This window comes from Apteryx mantelli, chromosome 5 (assembly GCF_036417845.1).
Source record: "Apteryx mantelli isolate bAptMan1 chromosome 5, bAptMan1.hap1, whole genome shotgun sequence".
Lineage (NCBI taxonomy): Eukaryota > Metazoa > Chordata > Aves > Apterygiformes > Apterygidae > Apteryx > Apteryx mantelli.
In genome coordinates, this window is record NC_089982.1 from 9,401,984 (window position 1) to 9,427,795 (window position 25,812).

Sequence of the window (25,812 nt, forward strand, 5' to 3'; positions counted from 1 at the left end):
AGTTTGCTATGCAGAAGACTGACAGCTATGAAAGATATGTACATAGTTGAACTCTTGACTTCCCATTGGCACAACTCAGACTATTGCTGGATACCTCCCAGTAATTCCTCATGTAGTGGAGCTAATATTAGTTGCTAATGTAGCAACAACCGATCTGCTCTTTTTCTAGTGCTCTTTTTAGTGGAATTAAGTACAACAGAAAAGCCAAGTTAGCTTTGTGGCTCCTAAACATACAGCTTGGTTTCTGGGTGAATGGGAAAGACTCATGTAACAGGTTTAATTATATTTCTGTAGTATGAGACACTTAGACTGATGAATTTGCAGTTTTCAAATGCAGAACAATAAAACCTATGTGGAATAGGCAAGATGCCAAAGTAGCCAAGATGTTTCCTTGGTAAACCCCTGGTCTCCTGGCCTGATGCCATGGCGTGCTTCCACTTTGTTTCCAGTTGCTGGCTGCACTTGCTTGGAAGCCTCCATAATACCATCCCCAGATTTATAACTAAGCCTTCTTTTCAAAGCCTGTTTCTCATAGTACCATATAGCTAATTGACATGGAACCCTTACATAAGGTGACAACATGCTGCTGCTGCTTGTGCCCTTTGAAATACCTTCGCATCATGGCTCTTCCAGGATGCAAAATGACATTGTTTACCAGATTTGCTCCTGTAAAAGAACCCTGGTTTGCTAACAGATGAGAATTACTTGGGATTCCTACATGAGTTAGCTATGGATTATAAAAATTGGACTCTAGAAGAACACCGAATGGAAAAGTCCCATCATATAATCTGTGGGAAGATGATGAGGAGATAAACCCAGGAAAGTTTATTTGCTTTGCTTCATGTACTTTGACAAATCACTTGCATACTGTGAGGGCCAGTGTAATATTAGAAGCAAGTAGACTGATTTACAAAAAGGATGCAAATCCTAATGCATAGAAAATGTCAGAGTCAAATTTTGAGGCGCTTCCAGAATATCTGAGGCAATCAGTTCATCCTTACAGCTCAGAAGTGAGTCAAGTTTGCCATCCTGCCACAGCTTAAGGGAATCAAACACAAACTAAGAGATTTCCTCATCATCACTTGAGTACTTTAGAGGTTTCTGGCATCTTAGTACTTCGGAAAGAAAACAGAGCCCTTGCCTCTACTTTTGAAAACCAGCACAGGGGAAAAACTGTGGTATATTAAAAAAAAAAATCTAAGTTTTTGCACTACTGTAGATTTTATTCTAGTCTTTTTAGTACGCATTCTGAAAACATATTTCTAGGCTTGACTTCACAAACAGATGGCTTCTATTCTTCTAAGCCAGTGGTAAAATCCCCTCTGGCTTCAGTGGAAAGAGAATCAGGACAAAATTTTTATTTACTAAACATTTACAAATCCTTTTATTTGATATGCTGAAGACAATACTAAAATACTTTAAACTAGCATAACAAAATAATATTTTACTGAAACATTTGTAGTTAAATATTTACCCATCTACTAGTTAACTCTCCCAATTCATTGTTTAAACTTGTTTCTCACTGGAGTATTGCAGCAGATCTGGGATTTGCTGGCCCTAATGCTAAAACCCAATTTGATATTCTTGTGCAGATACTTATGTAAGCAATGCAAGAAAGGTTTGGTCTAGGCTAGAAGGTAAATTATTCAAAATGAAATGAGGCTGAGATATGATCATTGTGCTTAAAATAATTCAAAGGACTATAGAACTTTTTTCAATGCAGCAGAAGTGTTGCCAGCCATCTTCAGCTTCATGGATTCTGCGCTTGAATTCATAGGGAGCGTCTATTCCAAGATTAATATTTGAATAATATAAGAAGAATCTGTCCTAAGATTAACTCATAAAATGAAGTGAGCACTTACCCCTCAGTCTGGCAAGACATATGAGTTTCTCATAACTTTAAATGCATTGACTAGTCCACCTGAATTCACATACAGTAAGCTGGACATGCGCTAAAACACACCAACAAAAGGGCAAACACATAGTTAAGTGGGATCATTACTTTCATTGATGTATCCAATGGTTTCTGTCTCTCAATGATTTGAGTCAAGTTTTGACACACTTCCAGTGAATGGCACTTCATTCTACATCTCTGTAGAATGGTAGGGTACAAGCGGGCAGTATCTTTCTCCTTTGGTTTATAAGCTTAACAAATAACAAACCGAAAGACAAATCCCAGATGAACAAATCTGAGTGTGAGTGAAACTTTGCTCACAGTTCCCCTGAATTTGTGATTGTCACAGAGATATAGTCTGTGCTACTGTTCTTGAATGACCTAACTTGCCCTCCATTCAAGGCACGTTGGCTTCAGTTTACATCTACTCCTTCCTACATCCTGTCCAAAATGAACAGCTGATGGCACTTAAAGAATGAAAGCTAAATGGGACTTATTTGTGTGTGCTAGGAAGGAAAATTACTACTCTGTATCCCCCAAATTCTTAGTTGCCTCCGGTTTTCAAGTATCTGACAAATTTAGTCTCCAGTGTGCAGTTTACTTAAAATTAAGCACACACAAGTGCATGAGAGAATCTGTTACAGTTCATGAATTCATTTTTAATACATTGCCAGTAGGAATAGCTGGAAGAGAAGCACAAGATCATTTTTGTGGTAACTTTAAAGGTATTTCCCATCCAGACTTTCCAAAAAGGAATTGCTAAGGGAAAATACAATATTATTGAGCACATCATATAAGACTCTGAACATATTTGGAGAATAAATAGCTCAGACTCTTAAAACTCCTGTAACAAAGTGTAAAAACTTTAGTCCTAGAAAGAAAGTATAGGGAAAAATGATCTCTAGGATCACATAGCTTGGTATTTCTGAACTGCAAATGCCACCTTGAAACATTCTTTTAGTTCTCCATTAACCAGACTCCTCACAGGAGGAGCCTGTGTCATTCAGGTCTTTGTTCTTCCTGTTGACAACAGCTGCTTTGCTTGTTTTGCTCTCATTTGTGAATGAGCTGACAGCTCAGAGGGAATTCAGACACATGAATAGTATTGTGTGCTTTCCGCACTGTCACTTCTCAGGTCTTTAGATCTGAGTTTTTTTGGTTTTGGTCTATCACTTCTTTCCTTTTGAACCTGTCTTTAGAATTCAAATCTTGTCCCTCTGCCCTTTGGAATAAAAGAATCAGAAAAGAAAGAAGTGACACAATCTCCTTATTTTATGTAGCACCTTCACCCTTTAAGTAACAGATTTCAGAAAGTACCTTAACCAGCTATTGCATCCATCTCTCTTCCTCTTTAGACATTTCTGAACTTCTCTACAGATGTAAATAAATCTCAGTTTTACTTATTTTTAGGAAATCAATTGTTTCGCCCCTTCGCAGCAAGAAGTCAGTCCTACAAAAAGTCTATAAAAATGCCTATCTGGGTCTTCATTTTTGGTAGGTCACATTAGCTGCCTTCAGTCTATTTTCTTCTAAGTGCCCAAACAGCCTCCTTTATAAATAAATAATTATATATATACACACACATACATCCCTCCCTCCCCCCCATACACACACACCTTTTTTGGTAGTCTAAGAGAGCCTGAATGCAGGCAAGAGTTTTCTCTCACTGGCCCAAGTTTTGGCAGTATGTACCATCTTTGAGGTATGGATTTAGGGCAGAATTAACTGCTCTGACTTTGCTGGCTTTCTGCTGTGGATCACATGCAGGACTGAGGGTGGAAGACAGGGGGAATTAACCGTATGCTTAAAGTTAAGCACATCTTTGAGAGCTTCTCTCAATAGGAGCTTAAGGGAAGCCAAAGTTCTGTCTTAGGGCAAACCTTTAGCTCCAAAAATATTTGAAAGCCCAGGAATCCATGTCCAAGCTGTCACTGATGCTCCTGCTCTCAGCTTCTGCCTCCCCAGTAAACAATCTCTCAAAACAAATTGGAAGCAGGAAACGCAGCAAACTGCTGCTTCATGTTTACCTCTGTTTATAAGTTGCTTTCAGTGAAAGATGTTTCCACAAAAGCCGAGCACTGGTACTTTGAGCCTTGCTTTCCAGTTTGGCAGTGCCATTTTTATTAATACGAGCACCAGAGTTAAAAGGAAGAGTAGGCAACCATGAAAACAAACCCAGGCATAGTGGAGATGAATGGATTGCAGCGCTCCATCCTGTAAATTACCTCATTTGCTTTATAGACAGCTGTTCTTATTCAAGAGCAGCTGAAAGGTGTTTCATGAAATGGCTGTCAGGGCTGGTTGCTAACAAAGGATCCTGTTTTGTCTCCCCTCGGATTAGCCCAAAAATAGAGCATCTTATGCCTTTACTCCATTGCCTTCTTCATGTGACATGAGCTTGGGAGCCAGAATTTTTAAAACTGCTTCTGAATTTAACCTCTTGGGGAACAATAGCACGTTACATTGGCTGGCAACATTTCTAAGTTCATTACACAGGCAGGATGCCACAGAAGGTTTTGCTCCTTCTGGAATATGTGTAATATATGCAGCAGCAGTGAAGCCATCCTTTTTAAGGTTTGGCTTAACTGTCCTAAGAAAAACTTAGTCCACTGTTAAGTTTGTTTCTTCTCTAACACCTGTAGGTGCTAAAACAAACCCCCCTGCTTCCTTCTCATGTGTTAGTGTCTCAGAGACAGTGTTTTTCACATGGTTAAAGCAATTGCCTAGGGCACTGCTGTTTTCATGTGACATTAGTACACGATCATCAGATTTCATAAATTTATTATCTTATACTGCAGCCCCTTTATGGAGTGTTTGATTTTTCTCTTTTTTCTTTGGGTGATAATGCCTCTAAAGAAATTGGAGTTAAAAAAGTGATGCTGTGTAAGGTGACTGATGTTTAATATGTTTGCCTAATTAACTTCTGGCTAATAATTCTAACCCATTAAGTAGCTAGTTAGTATATGTTTCAAATAAACACATCTGGTCCTGCAATGAGTGAAGATTCTGCCTGTGTGTGGGTGACAGATGTGATGGTAGTTTCCCCAGTGCTCTCTTTTAAATAATTAACAGCACACTGGTGAGGTAGCCGTAGACAGACAGCCTCAAAGCCAGCTGTATAGTCTCAGAGCTGTATCTATGGACATGTGCCTCATCTCATTAGTCTGCTCCATCTATTACATTCCCACTTCTTTGGTATTTCAAAAGCTGTGTGTAGCTCTAAGAAACATCCTTTTAAATAGCTTTGGACTCTTGGCTTCTGGTCTGAAAGGCAGCAGGAGATGAAGGAATAATATGTCAGGCCACCCAAGGGGCAAATAGTTTTGAATTCACAAGTCTTGCAGATTGATCTCTCTCGCCAAACAAAGGGCATTTGAAGCAGTCCCGCCCTGATGTTTCATCACTTGGAGTTGCTGGGCTGGGTTTGGAAACAACCTTCTTGTGAAGGAGCTGGCATCTTGTGGTAGCCTATATAACCAATAGCTTCCTAGCCAGGAACAGCCGGTAAATCTTATCAATCACAGAAATTAGAAAAACTAATATTAGTTATATGTAAAAGGGATCATTCCTCCCCACTCAGCTGTCATGTTGTTTTCAAATGTTGGTTTTTGTGGTTGGGTTTTTTTTTCCAAGTTCTTTTCCAGCTAAGGGTGGGGGGGGGAATTATTTTTATAAACTAAACTGCAGGGTATTTTGAAGAGGCTAATTTGCACAAAAATAACTTCTTAAAAATGAGCATGGACTTGAATCCATGCTAACCAAAGGGCAAAGTAAGATTTATGCTTATTTTTTGAGAGTCCATGAACCCTGATCATTCCATGGCTATACCATAATGGTTAACATGCAGCTGTCATTAGTTCTAGTGATATGGGCTCAGTCTGTGACCTTTGTTTTGTAAGGCATCAACAATAGCACAGCTGCCCCTGCATAGTTGAGATCTCAAACCTGCAATTTGGCAAGAAGAACAGAACAAATTGGATAAATATACATAAACACATTGTGAAGGAAGGGAAAACAGAACAGAATGAACCAGAGCATCATCCTACAACTTGTTTGATAGGGATGATTTAAGTAGGCATATGGTATAGTTAAATGTGCTTTCAAAAACATTGGCCTGATTCTTCAAGCAAATATGAAATAAATATCTAAATAGAAAGAGAGCTGATACAGTATCATTAGTTCTCTCAAAGGAGGCATATGAATGCCTTTGGAAATGTGTGCGAGTGGGGGCTGGGCGTGAATGATAAGCAGATTTAGATTCCCACACAAAAAGTGTCGTTAACTTATTGTTAAGATTACAAAATTGTACTTCCTTCTAACACTGCAAGCATTAAAAGAAAGGGGAGCAATAAGCTAACATTTACACCTAACCTAGCACCAGTTTTTCAAGCCTTATGAGTCTACTGTTGGCATAACAGACCACCACACCCACTGTAATACCTCTCTTGCACACAATTTCTGTTCAACAACCATACTGCCTGCAAGGCACATATTCAAGAACTGCATATCACTGCTGTGCTCACCCTACATCACAACCTTTCAACTCTACATGATTTTGTAACTTAATAACAATTCTAAGTTAAAAAAAGCCTTTGTCTTTCAGCATTCCTTATACCAGATGGAAAGAGAATGTGAAGTAGATAACACATTCAGAATTTCTTTGCCTATTACAAAAGAAGCCTAACATATATTTAAATGATGCTCTTCACAAGTCAGACTGGGTATACCTCCCACATAAGCTACGTGCAAATGCTCAAATACCCATATGAGTGATTTACACAGTGTACGGACAAACATGAGATTACCTGTTCATTCAGCCAAACCCATAATTTACTTAGGTTCATAAACATGGGTAGAAAATTTGTCCAAGTAAGGAGTACATAGAAAAGTTGTGTTTAACTTAGCTGGGCTTTTTCTTGTCACATTGAATTGTGTAGCTGAAAACCAGGTGAAAGAAATAACTGTTCTCCCTCCATATAGTTACAGCTGGAATTTTAATTTTAAATAAGATTAATGACTTTTTCCCCTTTGCTAAAAAAAGTGAAATTCTGAAGTGCATGTTGCAAGTGCAGGGAACAAGTCCCAAAGCAAAAAAATTGAATGCGATCTGCAAATTGACCTATGCACCTTCCAGAGTTATGTAAGAGATGATGAATATTTCATGGTGTGTGCTGAGCATCTTCTTTTCCAGACTAACAAACTACACAACCACCTTCCTTTTCTGGTATTGTGAGCTTAATAGCATTAACATAATTTTTGTAACAATTAAAATAAGGGACTGATTTGGCCACAAAAGAAAAAGCCCAAATTATTAGAAATGGAAGTTGATTCTACTTAGCCACTTCAAAGTCAGGCAGCTTGTTGAAGTACTCAAGGATGGGTTTAAGGACCCATTTTTGAAAATCTCAGCCCCAGCCTTTAAATTGGGTGGCATCTATATATTGCTTGAACAACATTGTCCCTAGAGAAAAGAGTAGCAATTAGCATTAAATAGGATTTCCCAGTTAAAAGATAGTCTATGGGTTAAAATGCTTCACATTCAAGACAGTACTGTTCATTGCTATGGGAAAGCAAATGCACAATAAATGAACATGAAGTTACCTTCCAGTAACTGGTTGTATAGCTGTACCTTAAGAAGTGCTTGATGAAGAAAAACAGGTAGTCAGCTCCTCCAGAATAAGGTACTAGCCATGAGGATAAACACCAACCCTCACTTCCCACGTTTGCCTTTGTGAATCCTTTCTCCTTCCTGCAAACAAAGGCTGAGCACTCCCCTAGTGCTAAGAGAGTAACAACAGCCAACCCCAAAAGAGGAGAGGAGGTATGCTTGCCTCCTTTTGACTTGCCTGCTGCCTCAGTCAGCCATATGGCTTCACTGTGCTCGCAAACTGATGGGATGCCATCAGCAAATTACTTAAGTTGTTCTCACCTGTTCTAATTCTCAGGTGACTGCCATACTTCTCCAGTATAGATGTATTCGTGGCTAATGATGACCATTTATTTGCTGTTAACATCATCCTTCCATGTAAATAGCACCTCTTCCCCACCTCACTGAGTAGAGAGGGTCGAGGTGAATCAGATCCTCTGCCACCTGGACTGCTTGCTTTCTTTGCAAAGGCACAGAGACTTGGCATTTGTTTTCAGCACCAGCACTTCAGCTGCCTTGTTCTGTGCAGAGATCTTGTTCCATGGAGGACAAAAATCAAAAAGAGAATACTTAATAATTACTGCTTACTCGTGTGGTAACCCCCCAAAAACAGCTAGAGAAATGAACTGGGTAGGAGGGAACAAGAAATTTGGCTGGATTAGGCCTAATGTCTGTTATAAATATTACCTTCTGAAAATATTTTAGAAACACATTTAGTTTGACACAATTAGATTATAATGGGAACTATTCACAGATGGAAACATCCTCAATGAGTTGTATAGGCTAACTGGCTCCTAAGACATATGGATCTGATGTTAAGATCAGTAGTAATTTCTAATGCAGTCCTTCACGTTCCTCAGTAGGGCACACTGTGTTCCCAGAGCATTAGGAAAGAGTGCGTGAGCAGAACTAAGTGCTTAATATTATGCAGTGGACATACTATCCTGAGCTGAATTAATAGACTAATTTAACATAATAATGACATTTCATACCATGTAACTGCAGGTTCCCATGATTCCATGAGATCAGAGCTAATGCAATGCTGGCTTCCAATTCCGTCAAGTTCACAAGCGCTTCCAGGCAGTGAGGTGTTCAAGGATCTCTGCCCTTCCATCAGTTCACATTAAAAGGCAAACCCAAATACACGGTATATTGAGCCATCTACTGAGAAGGCTACATAGTGCCAGGGGTAATGAGCAGGGATCCTAAGACAACTGTAATTTGAATTTATTTCAGTGCTAAGCTAAACCAAGGAAGTAGTAAAACAAAAAGTTTGTATTAATTCTTACCAAAAAACCCCTTACACATAATGATTTGCATACAGCGGAGGTCTTGCTAGTCTCAGGAAAAATGAAATATTCATTTTTATGCCTTGGTGGTTGGTGGGAGGAAAACAACTCTGACCATGTATCATAATTGCAGATTATTAACTGTCTCCGGTAAAACTCTAATTCACTAGGGATTAAACTGTTTCCTGTGCTTCCCAGGCATAGCTGACCCTTGGCACAGTGGAAATGCACTAAACATTTGGCAAGCAAGGTCTGCAACCCAGCTCCAAGGGACCTTGCTGTGTTCTTGTGCAGCTGGGGCTTTTGATCAAGGAACAGCAACAAAACCAGAAGCAAAGGGCTTGAAATTTTTCCTCTCTGGCTTTGTGCTGCCTCCTTCTACTGCAGGGATGTGTCCCTAGGGTCAGTCAGATCTGTAGCCCTGGACTGTTGCTAACCACTAACAGAGCAGAGCATGTTCTGCACTTTGGTTGGTGAGACTGTGTGTGACTATCGCTTGGATCCCCAGCAAATAGTGGCCAACATTTCCAAACTCAGGTTTGTCAGATGGGTCCCCTGTGTCCACACAGTGAGATAGTAGCGTTGTTGTAATTGATGCTCCAGGAACAGACCTCACAGAGTCACCGTCACAGAGCTCTCAGAGTCCTCAGGCTGTCTCCCCTACCCTATAGCTGAGCGTTAACTGTCTCCCTGTGCATGCCACTACAGCTGCTTTTCAGCCTTCAGGCAGAAAATGAGGGATGGCACGACAGAGGCCACTTCGCCTTGCACTAAAAATTTTAGTCCACCTACTGAGGTGAAGTCAGTATTGTTTGGTAATGGAGCCTTTCTTTCAAATTCTAAAATATGAAATATTGGCACTGAATAAGAACATATATTTGTTCCAGCTACAAAATGCTGTGATTATTGATGGGTAAAAAGCTGGGAGTGCTACCATCGGCCACAGCATGTTCCAGTTGCCCCATCTTTCAGGTGACCATCATAAGTACGTACGGTGACTTTAGTATCCCTTTGTGCTGTCAGAATATTGTGCAGGAGATGATAAATTACATGGGAATAAAGTGACAGGCATACAAAAATGATACTTAAATCAGCGATGCCACGAAATCCTTCTTCCACCACTGCAACTGATTTTTCAGCATGTGATTCTTGTATGGAGATATACATAAAATATAGGTATGCATACACACTCACACACATACATATATATGTGTGCTTATACACACATGTATTTATGGGTATGTAAATATGGATATATAGATACATACACACCCATATTTGTACACATATATGTATATATTTTATGTGTATTTATACACACATACTTATTACTGGCCTGCCAACATCAACTGTCTAATAAAGCTACATGTAATTCATGGAGGTAGTTGTTTTAAGAGAAGGCACACTTTTAAATACATAAATTTATTTTTTTCCTTCCTACTATGTACAACAGTTTAATGCTGGCACTTGATTCTAAAATACCTTTAGTCACCATAATTTTAATAACTTTTTGAGCAGTTGCCAGTTTAATTTTCAGTGCGTGAAAATTGGAGGTAAATTATTTATTACTTCCAGCAAATGTCTTTCACAATTTTATTTAATTTTTTCATCTTTTTTAATGGATCATAAAATGGCAGTCTTTTATTGGATACTCATAAAGTAAGGAGCAAATGAATACTTTGCAAATAGGTTACTGTGGATTGAAATGTCAGCTGTATTTCACAGGGTATGAAACTCCTTAGACCAGAGCTGTAGTGACATATGGCAATGGGCCATGTTCCTCTTCTGCAACAATAAAATGGCACTGGACATGAAGGAAGGAAAGAACTGTGATTGTTGAGACTTTTCAAGTTGCATGTTTTTTGTAAAATATTTATTAGACTGGCCAGTGGTCCCTGACGGATGCAGTTTAAAGTTGCAGGAGTCTTCTGTTTTCCTTCAGTCATAAATAAGAACATTTGTTAAAAGCCTTTTTAGACTCAAGTTTTCCAGGATTGATTGCTACCCCAAAGATGACACTTTACAGACAAAAATATAGGAAAAACCTTTCCACTTTGAACAAGGCCTGTGAGCTGTAAAAAACAAAAACAAAAACCCACCACACAGTTTTTCCTATTACAAAAACATGTTTAAAAGTATGGACCACCAGAAAATTGCACATTAGGCCTGTGTTACATAAAAAAGGAATTGAGTTTGTGAATGTCTGCACAAGCTGTTAATTACACATGCTTCTTAGTTCAAGCTTGCCATCTCCTTGAGTCCACTTAAGTGCTGTGTCAGAAGTAATCGCGAGATGTGAAAGCGAATCCTGGAGAGGAGCCTTGGAAGGAGGCTGGAGCTGGGCACTGCTGGGTTTTTGAGGAACAGTGCGAAGGGCTGTGCTTGCTCTTCCCTGGAGGCTCATTCCTGAAGCCCTGCTTTTCAGGCTAGATGTGGAGAAGCTGGCTGATTCCTTGTGTTCTGGGTGTAACTGAAGAAGGCTTTGATATTTGTGCTCAGAGTGAGTGGGCCTCAATTATTAGAACCTCTGATTATTAGCCTCGGGGTCTGCTTTTCTTCTCCATGTGCACATACATAAAATCCACACCATAAACCAAGCAGCATGTGTCATGCAGCAGAGCTGAGCTTTTAGTGGGGGGGGGGGGGGGGGGGGCTGGAGAATGTTTTCTTGGGTTGCTACAGCAACATCAACATTTGCGCTTCCTGGTTCTTTGTGGCTTTTAATCGGGGCTGACCTGAGCAGATACTTCCTTTTGCAGCAACTTTTAAGAGTTCGATAATTGTTTTCGTTCCATTCTGGAACCAAACTGCTATCATTCTAACCTTTATTTGCAAAAATTGGCTTGTGTCAAAAGGTCTATTTTAGTTCAGGGAAAATGTGCTCTTGTGTGCATACCTGTGTTGTTTGCGTGTGATCAGAGTCACACTGAATCAAGTGCAATGATGGTTCAAACATGGGCCTCACACAAGCCAGCACAGTTTTTCTAACAACGGTGGGGTGGGACACTGGTACCCTCTCACCTCATGTCTCTCTCCTCATACTTATTTCAGCAGAAGGAGAAACAGTTTTTCTTGAGTGTTTGGAAAGCAATTAAGACACTATGGATATAATCATGTAAATCACAGAAATACATAATTGCTGGAAGATCGGCCCGTACAAACTTAGAATACCTGGTTGTGGTGACAACCAAGCATTTAATGCCTGTGAAGGCATTTTTGAGGCATTTCTACTCACTTCTGCCAGTGAGACTGAGGGTATGGTCTTTTAACCATATGACCAAAATCCGTGCTGCTCCTTCCCTGCGTTCCAAGTTAGGAAAAATCACTTCAGTGTCCTGTCCCTTTAAACTGGATTCTTCCAGTCTACAGAAAGAAATCTCAGTAGAGGTTCAAAGATTTAGAGCTGTTAACTGGTGTCATAGGCTGCTTCAGCTCTTGGCTTGAGCTTTGCAGAGATCTTACTGAAGGACTAGGATGCTCACAAAATACAGAGCATTAACACTGAAAATCACCGTTTGGAAATGAAGGTGCCCAAAAGCTGAAATCACTTCTGAATGTCATTTTATTTTCAAAACACTGTACAGTTTATGCAGAATGCTGAGCTAAAAGCCTTGTACACGTGAACCATTACTAGTAAATAATGGATGTATTTATGTATATGTCTTTTTCTTGACTGTTTGTGAATGAATGAAGAACTAGAGCACAATATAGTAGGATTTTGCCCAATTTTTGTATGTGCAGTTGTGTCAGTAGTACTTTATGAACTCCAAATTGAAGGGGGATTGCTTAGATGAATCTGAAGCACACACAGCCCACCAAACAGGTGGGTTATAAAGGGATGAAAAAAGTGCGTGTCTTATACCCTGCAGACATGACAATTTCAGGAAGGAAGTGATTTTGTATGTTGACAGGTCCATCCTTTTGAAGATGAGATAATTATCTGTATGAGTTCACTCTGTAGCTTCTAGAACTGAATGAGGGTGATCAACTCTACAAAAAAAAAAACTCAAATGGCTCACCCCTGCAGCTGTGTATCAAAATGGAAGTTGATACAGAAACTGGTTGTTCCTACTGCAGTGTATCTGAGTTGATAGCTGATGTGTTCACTGAGCCTGTTGCTTGGGATATCTGTCAGCGCATCTGACAGCTAAAGGTTGGGGAAATGTGAAGCTTGACAGCAGCGACGTGGCACATGGCACCAGGGACTTAAATCCTGCTCTTACTGCAGTCAGTGGGAGTTACAGCTTTGTGCCCAGTTCTCATTTAGATACCTGTGTTACTGGTGCCCTTTCCTGGGGAAAACTGTGTGGCCAGAATGCTGTAAAGAGGCATTACTGTGACTGAAAATCAGATTTTTAGATCTTGCTGGCAGCAGGGTTCAGTCCCAGAGAAGGGAAGAGCAGCTTGCTCAGTCGCACCTCCTAAAAAGAGGGAAAGTCCCCATTTCAGCAGCCAGCCTTCCTGGTCTTTGCAGTCTGCTCCTATTCAGTTAATGGAAAGCTTTTTCATGGGCACGTCTGCTGGCCTGAGATCTTTCTGCCGCTTGTGAGAATCTGTTTCCAACGCACACACTAGCAGGTATTGTTTATTTCCAGTTGAACTGGTGCCTGAGCATGGCTGTGTTCTGAAGCTAAGAAAAAGAGCTTAAATTCCACAGTCGTGTCCCTGTGACCCTGCCCTTTCAGCAGCACACTACCCTTCTGGGCCTTGGGAAGGCTGCTCGAGAGAACAGAGTACACACATCCCTACTCACAGTTTTTCTCCTAAATCCCCAGTAAAACATTTAAATCAGTGAATGGAACTAGAACACAGCTCTGCAGCATCCTCCTTTTCAACCTTGTATGTTTGGGACTGGTAGTAGCGTGTTGAGCAAATGAACAAACTGCCAGAGATTAACAAAACATGATGAAATGATATTAGAAAGTATTCTTGATTAACAAGACCACACATTGGTCAGGAGAAAGAAAGATGTCACCAAGCAGCAAAGGGAACTGATTGGATAGGAGAAGAAAATCCGTAAGAAATACAGGATTCACATTCACATTTTTTGAAGTGAGGGCATTGAGGAAACTGAGCATCTGAAAGCAGTTTGGGAATTTGACCCCACTAGCTGGCAGATGCTACTTTAGTCAGATGCTAGTGACCAGATGCAGCACATCTTCACCAGTGCATAAGCAAAGTTATTTTTGATCTCAGTGGGAGTTTTGCCCAACAAGAGACTGCAGAAATGGTTTCAAACAAGGATAAAAGAAGAGCTGAGGAAAAGCTAAAATGTATTTAGACACAGTTAAAGTATGGGAAATAAAGTCCACACATGAAGTATGTAAAGGTGTATGTATGTAGATCCTTAGACTGTCAGAATGTGATATGTTAATTTAGAAATCCAAATTACTCAGTGTACTACATTTGCAAGTTAGCATATTTAGAAAAGGTTCTTAGTGTGCCACTGGGCTTTGGACCAAACAGTATAATCCCAATTATGGCACTGTTCAGTGGGAACACACCCTCTATTCCTCAGGCAAGTTCTGCAAAAGTAGAAGGGCTAAATAGTAGCTTTTATGTTCAGGAAACAAAACCACAATGAATGCCCTTTCTTGGGTGTAACCAACTTCAAAATTTGATGTGCAGCCTGTGGCATATAACTCTGCATCATTCTTTAAAAAGACAGGGCTAATGGGGGGGAAATGAAACACTTCAGAGATTAAGCTTTCCTCTTTGAATTTGTACTTAACTAAAAAGTTGCCATCCAAAAATACTTCTGTGTGCTATGAATTCATTTGTATTTATGGGCTGCATAAATACAAATGTATGTACACTCATAGTTAATGCAGCAGTATGACCAGGGTGCAAGAGGATGTGACCCCAGGACACTGGAGTCACATTAACTTGACTGGACTCTACGTCACTGACTTGGACAGAAAAATGCTTTTTGTGTTATTTTATGTTGTGCAAATTTCCGAAAGGTTCAACAGTCTAAACATCCAAATTTATTTTAGGACACCTGTCAGGATTTAGGCCGTGTTTCAACAGCACAGCTTGTACTTAAGTCCTTCTCTGTTCAACAAAGTGCATTGAATGATATCCTCTCCCGCTTAAGTCAATAGGATTGTTTTGCCAGCCAGACTCGAGCAGGATTGTCTTGCTGAAAAATCCTGCAGGATTTCTCATTAAATTGGCAATGTGAGAAATTGAAAGTAAAAAAATAATAAGAAATGGCACATTTCAAAAATTCATCATTAAAAAGTTTTGTTGCAGTTTGTTTTTTTAGTTAGTCGTGAGGAAATTTAATTAATTTTTTATTTTCTCTGTTCTGGTTCACTTACTCCATTAATAATTAGAAGTAAATTAGAGTTATTCTTTCCCTTAGATCAATTATTCATAACACAGACCATTTAAAAATGAGCTTAGTGGAAGCAACTTACTACATTTTTACTAAAACTGAAAAAGAAATTAGCCAAATTAGTTAAAATAGCTTTGAACTCCATATTGACTAAAGCATTTGTGCCAGAATAAAAATTCATGACATATAAGAAGAACAGTATAAATGATTAATCATTTTAGTTCATGGATATCTATATTTTTATTTAATTACATCTATGCATAATATAAACTGTCTGAATCTTGGGAATCCAAGCCAGAGAAGCTGAAGAGTCTTCTTCTGTTTAACATTCACCATGTGTTGTTTTCTTCTAGGGTTAATTTGTAAAATGTAAACCACATTCTATTTGTATGCAGTGTTTACGTACTATTTATAGAAAGTCTTGACCATTTATAATTATCCGACATTTTTATCCATAATGTCTGCATATGACTAAAGAGATGTTTATGTAACAGACATAACAATGCTGTTTTTACAATTGATCTTCAAATTATTTTATGTAAAACTTTTTAGATTATTTTATGTTGCATGGAAAAGAGAAAGGATATTCTCTACTCAGCTTTCTTTTTTGAGAAGACTAGAATTATTTCTGAATAGTAATCAACACAATACCTGCAGGAGACTGCAAATTATTAATATAGCTCATTTTAAGCAGGATAGGTCAAGGGAAAGCAAGTTTGGTCTGAAATGACCAAAAATTGGTTTCTGAAAGCCACAAAGGACAACCCCACGACAGCTAAATATATTAGTCAATTCTAAGTCATCAGAGCTTTCTAGAAACGCTGATACAAAGTGACCATGTTAGCTTTATGATTTCTGTGAGGTCACTTCTCATATCTAGTGCAGCTCAGTGACCCTGGCTCCCCTTTTCCGCCTTCAGAACACTTCCTCTGATCAGTGGAGTATGTGTGCCTCCATAGCATATATGTGCTCTTATTGACTGTTTTATGGTTGCTGATTTTTTTTCCTTTCTTTCCAGAACCCTAGAAGTTTTGGTGAGTTTGAATGAAGGGCAGTCTTTCATGTCCAGCTCATTAACAATTACTGCTTCAGAGTGTGTAAGTAAATGGCTAACATCATTCAATGTAAAATACTGAAATTCAGTTTCTCTTACGGTTTTATCCTTGCGTGACCTCACAGCGCAGAGAACCTCAATGCACAGCAAGCCCCATTAGCTCTGCAGAATATACAAAACGACCTAATCTTAAAACTACAGCTGTGTGCAGATGCATACAGAATATATACATCTAAAGATACATGATTTTTTAATATATAAATGCACACACATATATAATACATGTCCTAAATCATTTCCTCAGGATTCTGAAAGATGTTTAGACTTCATTTTATAAAACCAGTACACTCACAAGGAAGGTTCAGCTGTTTTGAAGTGAGGGATTATAGACGGGATTTTTTTCTGCAGTTGGGTGAAACAGTTCCCCTAATTCTTCCCACTAAGGTGTTGGATGGCTTTATTTAAGGAATGCCTTTTTTTGTAGGATTCCACATAAGTTAAGAATTAATGTGTGTATCATCCCAGACTTCCACATAATATGTAAAAAGCATCCCTTATGTGGCAGGCTGGGAGATTTATCCTTGCTTTCTGACATAGGCTCTGTAATAAGGGTTTCTTCTTTCATTGCTGCTGCATCTGTTTTGCTAGCTGCTTCAGGAGCTGCTGATTTAGACCATATGCAGAACTGTATGTAGAGGGAAAGCCCTGGTATTCTCCTCCTCCCCCAGGCTACCTCAGCTGGCTCTATCCTGTGATCCAAGCAGTGGCTGTGTGTTCCTTATATGTTCTGGTCTTATGCTTTGCTATAGCTTTTGAATTATATTTCACTAAATATATTAGAACAGCTGTGGCTTTGAAAATATTGGGAAGCTTCCATGCCATTAGAGACTTGCTCACTATAAACAGAATTATGTCAGAAGAGCCAGGTGTGACACAGTCGCTTGGGGGTCCCATCCCAGCACAGTTCCACTTCATAGGATTGGTGGGAGCAGGCTGAAGCTGAGTAGGCAGAACCTAAGGTCTTCAGCCTGGGCATGGAAGGTAATTATCCTGCAGGAGGATATTAACTCTGTATAACTTTAGATACCTAATTTAGGTGCCTAAATAAGGAGTCTAGGCTCTCAGCCCTGTTAATGAGGAGATGGTCTACGTTAAAGCACAAGCTGGAGTATCCAAGTTAGGCCTAGGGTTAGGTAGTGTGAACATCCTCCTATGTTTTTATCATAGGCTTAGGGAAAAAAAAACAAGTTAGAAACAGCTCTTAGGATAAACCCCATACTTACAGTTAGTGCCTTTGGAAACTCAATATATGGAATTTCTGATCCCATTTTTCTGTTGTCCATTTATTGCTTCTGTCTTCCCTATTACCTAGTCATGATATTTAACATTCTTGCAGTTAGATATGAAAACACTGTGCAGGAATAGGGTTTTGAAAATGTGTGACAAATTGATACAGCTTTTCTTTAAATTTGTCTCATTTAGAAGTGTGACTTTAGTGCAGCTTTCCTGTCAGGCACATACGCATCACTCACAGGTAATTAACCTGAAAGAGAAAAACTGGTATTTTTTCTCCCATTCCTTTTAAAACTAAGTACTTGGGTGACTGCAGAAGTCAAATGCATCTCAGCTCAGCTCTTAAGTTTGAGGAAGAAAGCATAAATGAATTTAGAGCTGAAGAAACACACACTACCTAAATCATGTTTCTGTGCCTAAGGCCTCTTTATAATTTGTAAGCATCTCAATCTTACACCAAAACATGATGATGCAGCCTCTCAGTGTGATAACATCAGGACAATACGGTCACAGGAGGATGCTGGAGACAAGCAGCATACTGCTTTTCTCTTTATCTTAGTTCTTTCAGAGAAACCAGTATATGTTAAGTATGTCCCCGTGCCCCCTAAAAAATTGCAAAGAATGTAGACATAGGTAAAAATAAAGCACTGATGCAAAGCAGATGATACCAAATTGCTGGGTAAGGTAAAATACTTCCCTTCTCCCTCTGTTGAACACCTCCATTGCTTCTCTGTGGTTGAAAGTTTTCACTAACAGGAAACAGAGTGAGTACAGATGTGCATTGACAGGAAAAACAGTAGAGTACTTGTGATCATCTTTTTTTTTGTCTTTTATGCATGTTGCAGCAAAGAGAGCTCAATGCAAGGAGAACTGCGGTTTCCATAGTAGCAGATGGGCAACTGCAAGAAGTGGGTCACTGCTAGAATTGTTCCACTAATTCTAATGGCTGAGCAGCTGATGGCTAGTTGGTATATGAGAGTTACAAGTTCCAGCCTCCCCCAGCAAACACACACTGCTGCAGAGAAAACAAACAAAAGTGGCATTGAGGCATGCACCTTGTCTTTTTCTTGCATGTGCTTCACTGCCTGGTGTATGTACGGTCACCTACACACAGTTTGAATAAAGCTCTGCTTCTCCTTTCATTTGCAACAATTCATCTCCAGTACAACTTTGCTCACTTTGATAGAATTATTCGTGCTGCACTCTAGCATCGGTGATTCCCCAGATGCTCCCCTGTCCTTTTCATCTTTTCCTTTTTCCCCAGCTGAATTTTGAATTTTGAGTAAGTTCTGTTTTCAAAAGGCCATTGTTACATTTTTCTCTCAGTGCTGTTCTAAACAAGAACAGCAGCACAGTCTATAAAGGGTTAAGAAGAAAAGTACCTACAGGATGTGGGTTTGAGACGGTGGGAAATGGTCTAGTCACCTATTCATTAAAAGCAGTATGTACCGGAAGCAATGGAAGTTGCAAAGAATTTCTTAGGTGGCTTCAGGTTCAAATGCCACTACTCCAAAGGCAGTTACTGTGGCGTAGTCTGTGCACTGTGAATTAGTAGTCTGGCTTATTACTTGCCCACGTGTGGGCCATAAGCATAAAAGCCTGACTAGAATATCTGTATTGTTAGCAAAGATTCCTTAAAATTCCACCCATCCACCCATCCTTACAGACCTGAGTCCTTGTGAGAGGAGAAGGGCACTTCTGATCCACAGATGTAAAAGGACACTCTCTATTTGTGTCTTAACAGTTGGTTTCTTGGCATTTTCTGCCTAAAAAGCCAGAGTTGTTACTGCTGTAACAGAGGGTGCAAACAGACCAAGATGCTGGACCCAACAGACAGCTGGTTGATATCTGGGTAGACATCTGGGGATTTTTGTCCCTGCAGAGCAGGCTGCCTTTGAAAGCTTCAGGGCTGTATTTGGAGTGCTTTTTCATTCACACAGAGCCTTCTGCAGCCCTGATCAGATTCTCTTTCTACCTCTTTCCTCCCAATGGCCACTAACTTTGAATGAACAATAGCCTTTCCAGAGGCAGCTTTTAGTTTGATCCTGTAATCCCTAACCAATGGCTCACTTAACAATTTTAACACCTTGTGAAGTGTCATAGTCTTCCTGCTGCCATATCTGGTGGAACTGAAGAGACTTACACTGGCAGGTGTCACTGAATCTGCACCATATATGAATTTGGTCGAGACCGCTTCCTGATCCTTTGTAAAGAGTTTTTTTTCTGAGGAACGCTGGCAAGAAATGAAGCCAATGAGTGGGACCATTTGTTTGGTTATGTCAGTCAGTAGAGAGCTGTTCTGGGGTGAGTGGGAAAACCAGACAGGAATTGTTTGCAACATTACTGACATTGTCTTTCTGCTTTCTTCACAGTCGAGTGGAGTAGCAGCACTTATTGCTGTTCTTGTGCTGTTACTTTTGGTGGCGCTCGGTCTTCTCTGGTGGTTCTGGCCCCTCTGTTGCAAAGTGGTGAGTAAAGAATATTAAAAAAGAAAAAAGTCTTTGTATGTATGTGAGTTATGATCATAACTCATACTGTGTTGGGAAATACAGATACAATAGGAAATAGGTTAAGTCTGAGAGTTATATGTGACATGAGCCATCTGTTGAGGCAGTTTTCTTTCATCAGTGATATGCTGTAAACAGAAGAAGAGAACAGTTTACACGCTGTGGACTGTGCTCTTAGCAGTACTTTTGGATTTCAGAGAGACCTGCACACACATGAACCAGCATCAGCAGGCTGATGTGCTGCTCACTGCTGAGTGAGCAGATGTGTTACATTTCTGTGAAATCTTTCATAAAAGCCTTTTCTCTATTATTTGAAAGTTGCTGGCCATAATGGTACACAGATGTTGTCCTGAAATCAAGGACCATTTTAAAAGTACTATCACTAAAATTGATATTTGTAGTCCATTATGGGCTCTCAAGTTGGAAATCCCTTGTTCTCTTATTAATCCCTTGCAAAAAATTAAATTTTCATCTTGCACACATTACATCTCATTGCATCTGAATAATGAACGCTCTTTATCCTTCTAGCAGCAAACAATGCTGCTTCGCTAGTCTCCCTCCATCTCCTTGCATGTTGGAGGTTTTAAACTGGTGAAGTTTACTACCCATTCAGTTCAATGACATGCTGAGGACTTCAGAAGTGGAGATTGCTTCCAGGCTGTCACTGTATTCCTTGTGCACTTGTCTCAGGCTTGTGGAAAGCAGGGCAGCAGAAGAACCGGTCTTCTCTGCTGACCACACTGAAGCTCTCATAATCAAAAGCTTTGGTGTGGTCCATTATGCCCCAGGCTAGCCTAGAACAAGAAGTCTTCATCCCGTTTGCTTCCTCATGGTCTGTGGTTTCTGAGAGAGAACTACTAGCTCTTCTCTATTAAAAGAGTCTCTCTTCGGGCTCACTTTCCACAGTACAGTTCCATCAGAAACCCAGGAAGGTTGTCTGTTACTTGTTTTCCTTCAGCAATAGTTTATTTCATGAACCTTCTCATGGAAGAGGAAAAATACAAATCAATCAGAAGAAAGCTGCTCATTTTCTTATTTTAAAATAATTGGCTCACTTCAATTCATAGGTAGGCTTCATACTTCTTAGTTTCTACATTTTCTACAGATAGAAAATGTCTACAGCTAGACGTTTTCCACAGCTCTGTCATCTGAGGCAGTGTGGTAGGGAGATGGAGGATGTGAAGGAAATAATATTCCAGCAGACTTTTTTTGGTAGAAAAGCAAACGTTTTGTGTTTCAAAGACTAGTTATTTTAAAAATATGCAGGTGAAATATAACTGAAATCTTAAGGCAGGTAACTTTTCTTTCAGTGTCTCCTTTGAGCTATTTGTAGACACCTACAGGATTCTTAAAAAAATCCATGACTTTGAGTGAGTTGTGTTTTGCTATTTGTTCACAGTCTGTTGAGAGTGATCATATTATCCCCTCTTAAGAGCTGCTTTTCTGAAACAGACCATTCTGACTTTTGGCCTCTTACTGACTTTTTAAGCTTTTCTTTTTTATTTTAAAAACAAACACACTTACCTTTGAGTTGACTGATATCAGGAAACCTAATGTTCCTTTAGTTCTTAATTGCTCTCAGAACAAGTTGCCTCACTAAAACTCTTGGCTTTTTGTCACTAGCTGAATATCACTGTCAGTCAGAACATATCCATGCATGTCTAATTTATGTAAGCCCAGAATCAGTCTTTTACGATTGGAAGTTCTATAGATCACATCATATTCAGTTGTACATACAGTTTTAATCATTTGCCAAATGGGTGATTTTTTCAGAGTCAGGTTTACACATGTACAGCCTAGTGAAAAATCAAAATACTTGTCACATCAGCCAGTGTTCAGAAGTCCATGCTGGTCAGTTCCCATGGTGTAGTAAATCTTGATACCCTGTGTATTTTCCTTTCATTACAGTAAAAAGTGACTGCAGTATCTCAGTCCCTTGAGAGCAGAAATTCTGTTTACAGTGATGACTTTGTAATGACAATCAGTAAGACACCTTCTGTATTTTTATGTCAGAGTCATACAAGAGAAAAGTCAACTGTAGAGTTCTGCAGTGCTGATTTCCAGCCCTTACGGTAGCTATGCCAGTATAATACATTAAAATATTAGCTGCAGCAGCTGGAAGGGAATGGAGCTCAGTTTACATTACAGGTGTATATAAATGAATCATGCAGAGCTGTGGAGGAATACCTAAGCTAACTCCCAATTAACTGAAATAGCTCTGCTGTATAATGAATTGCAGAGCAGTGATACTACCTTGGGTGCCAGAAGATGCACAGTGACATCAGTGCAGGACTCCATGTGGGGTAATTAGCCTGGCTTCTCTTGTGTGGAGCTGACTTGTGTATCTCCACAAAGAGCCGCTCTCAGTGGTGGGAAAATGCCCTTGGAATCTGATTCACCTTGTGCTTAGGTCTGTTCCTCCCTGATGTTTACTTTAAGGCATGGTAATTTATCCTGAACATCTTTTCTGGGTATAGTATTTGGTAATATCAGTAAATGTCTATTTTAAGGGAAGTCTCGAGCTGTGTATCAGTGAGCTGTTGTTAAAAAGTAGTCTGACTTCTACAGGAGCAATAAATCCAAAGCGCCTTGAATGTTGGTGCCCTGTTGTTTTGTCCCACCTCTCACGGATATCTTATTTCCTTTAAAATAAAAGGTCATTTTAGGGCTCACTGCTACAACAATACAGAGCTCCAAAACCACATACTTTTACACTGACCCTATTACCAAATATTGACTCTTCCTTTCTTTTCATTTTGATGTTTGTTTCCTCAGATTATACTGTGCTCCCATTCTTTTTCCTTCTCTCCTGCATCCGATGTGCTCACATTATGTGTCATCACCACTTTTGGCTAAGAACCTCGGGCTTTGGTGCCGGTGTCCTTCACAAGAGGGGCAGCACATTAGGCTAAGCAGGACCTCCTCTTCCCTTCCGCTGAGCCTGCTTACCTGGCAGAGGGGAATGTTCAGTTTCATGGGACAAGTAACAGGAGCGAGGAAGAAAGCAGCAGCCCTCAAGCCTGAAAAATGTCACATAGATTAGAATCAAATGGAAAAGAGGAGAAAGGTGTTACAGGCAGAACAGAATGAGTATCTGGAGCCACAAGTATGTAATTCCTACTGTCTGCAGGCCGTCAGAGTTGTGTGCTTTGGGTGGTCTGGGCACTTATTTCATCCTTGCTAGGAATCAGTCTTGACAGTGTTCCTTTATGTGAAGTCCACGTACAGTTACAGGTTGGGGTGGGGGGACTCCTTTTTCTTCCTTTTCTTCCTTTTTTTCTTAAAGCAGTTCACTGTTGACAGTTCTTTCACTCTTCCCTCAATATCAGAACATATGATCGCATCAAGCTGGCTTCAGGCTCTGGTGCTGACATTTCCTAATGCCCACATCACTCGAACATTTGAAAAGTGTTAATGAGCAGATCAAAGGGACTGTTGCCTGAAGCAACTAACTTTTTTTTTCTTTTTTTAAGAAATCGGCTCTCCTCCAAACTCAAGTCTTCATTCTTTGCAACTAAATAAATGAGATGCAGCCTTGCTGGGTGATGATGATAATAAACCAAAACAAAATTAGGGAGGAATCCATCTCTACATGTGGTTAATAAAACAGCAGCATTATTCAGAGTCTTCAGGATTTAAATGATGTGAATCAAGTTCAGGAAAAGTTAATTTTGCAGTATTATGATCTTCAATATCTGCAGTTTTATGCTACATTTGCATTGTTTTCTGCCAAAACTGCATGGGTTCCTTGATTTGTTTTTTTCAGAAATGGCTTTCTGCTAATTTTACTTGAAATATCAGACAAGACTGAGAATACTCTTTGTGTGAGTGAGAGAGAGAGCGAGCGAGAGAGCGAGCGAGTGTGTGAGTGTGTGAGGAGCCTGTGGAAACATAAGGATGCAGGCATTTACATTCCACTTCTGTCAGCAGGGGTGAATATCTGCTACTCAAAGCAGATTATTTTCTCACACCACTGTCACATTTAAAACAAGTTTCATTTTCTGAAGCTATTAGAAATAGCAGCTAATTAATGTATCGGTTAGCTTCAAATCAAGTTTACCCTATAACTTCAGGGAGTTTAGCAGCTGGCATGGGATTGGATCCTTTGCTAAGGCAGTAAGACAAAAACTTCCACTCAGTTATGGCTTATGAAGCCCAGTGAGGTCAACAAGTGGTATTTTTCTTGATTCATTGGGGTAGAAATTTTGATTCTGTCAAAATTGATAGGCATTAGGCCCAAGCAAGCTTTAGCATACATCATAAAGTTTATTATCCAAAGTCGTCTTTGCTCAGGAGAGATTCCAGGATATAAGAATCATAGAGCTATAGAAAGTGGAGTAATATCATTGTTAAAGATGTATTTGTACAAGTCTGCAACCTAGCTTGGCTTTTTCTCCTCATACAGCTTACAGTCTTGGCGACAAAATACGTATTTTGAGATAATGGTTAGAGACAGGCAGAGGGGAAAGAAGGATGAGAATTAAATACATAAGATAATGCGAACCTTAGACTGAAAGTAGCTTTTACTGTTTCCAGTCTTTTAATTGTTTTCAGTGAGAATTAAAGATCTTTTGAAAATCTTGCTCAGCACCCAAATATCTCTCAGAATCTGTTCCATGATCCCTCTATGTTTTAGTTTCTGTAAAGTTAAGGCAGTAATTCCAGTCTGGCTTTCAGGAAAGCTCAACTAATTAAATAGTTGATTTCTATTAAGTATTCTGAAAATTCTTGATGGGTGAGAAGAAAAAATACTCAGAAATACTTAAATAAAAATATTTTTAACATGTTTTTGTAAGGTCCTGGCATGAAAGAGGTGTCTAGTTAAAATAGATAATTGATTTTCCAATCCACTGAAAGTACTCCGAGCTTAATAAACAATTTAATATCTTAAAACCTGTAGTACTGTGGAAAAATATTTCCAAAGGTGCCATTACTTATTTGTCTTATTTGATGTAATTCCTGTATCCAGGGTTAAAAGTACATAGCTTATATTAACAGTAACTATTTTTGGTGCCACTGTGACTTGAAATGTTAATCAAGAAAGAAAACTCTTGAGTATTGGTCAACAAAAAGATGATTCTTTTATGTATGATGCTAGGCATCTGTGCAATGACATTATTTATAGGCAGTAGTAGAGTAAATGAAAGTACTGTAATTAATAGCAGAGAATGAAGAAAATATATTTCAATTAAGGTATTTACTCTTATAGTAGGAAATTTAAAGTATCTGTCATTGGGGACAACTTTAGTTGGGTTTGTAGGCCCAGCAGAACTAGACTGTTTTATCTTCCTGGGGTATTTTTTCGGTCATTTTTACATAATACATACGAAAAAAGACTCTTAAAAAACTGAAGGGCTTCTTTTTTAGCTTTACTAACCTGTTTGTCTTGTGGAACAATACCTGTGCTTTCAGTTTTTATCATCATCCTTTAAGAGGGTCGTTGCCTTCCTCTTCCTCTCCCTTTACTGTTGTTCATCAGTATCCAGGGAACTCCCTAGGATTCACAATACGTACGTGAGGAAGAGAACAGGAAGAAATCGGAGGGAGAAGTTTAAATGACCTAAATGTGCTTTATATATTCTGTAGCTTGTTAGAAGTTAGGCTAACCTAAAGCAAAATTACAAGCACTTCATGCAGCACAAATGCAGGGCCTCAATTATCCAACAGAGAACTTACTTTTGTCTTTTTTTTTTTAGTCACATAAAGAGGTAATTTCAGTTGGTAGCCAAGCAGTCTTATGGCTGGGGGTAAGGTTTAAGTGAATTACCCTAACAGAAGCTGTCCTTCT

At 39.4% G+C, this 25,812-nt stretch overlaps 1 protein-coding gene across 1 annotated transcript in view; it reads left to right on the forward strand.

The window, feature by feature from the left end:
- Nucleotides 1-25,812, forward strand: part of ANTXR2 (ANTXR cell adhesion molecule 2) — a 123,574-nt gene that overhangs the window by 39,214 nt on the left and 58,548 nt on the right. The window contains exons 11-12 of the mRNA XM_067297454.1: nucleotides 16,189-16,267; nucleotides 19,890-19,985. Coding sequence (XP_067153555.1) covers nucleotides 16,189-16,267; nucleotides 19,890-19,985 — 175 coding nt within the window. The remainder of the gene's footprint in view (nucleotides 1-16,188; nucleotides 16,268-19,889; nucleotides 19,986-25,812) is intronic.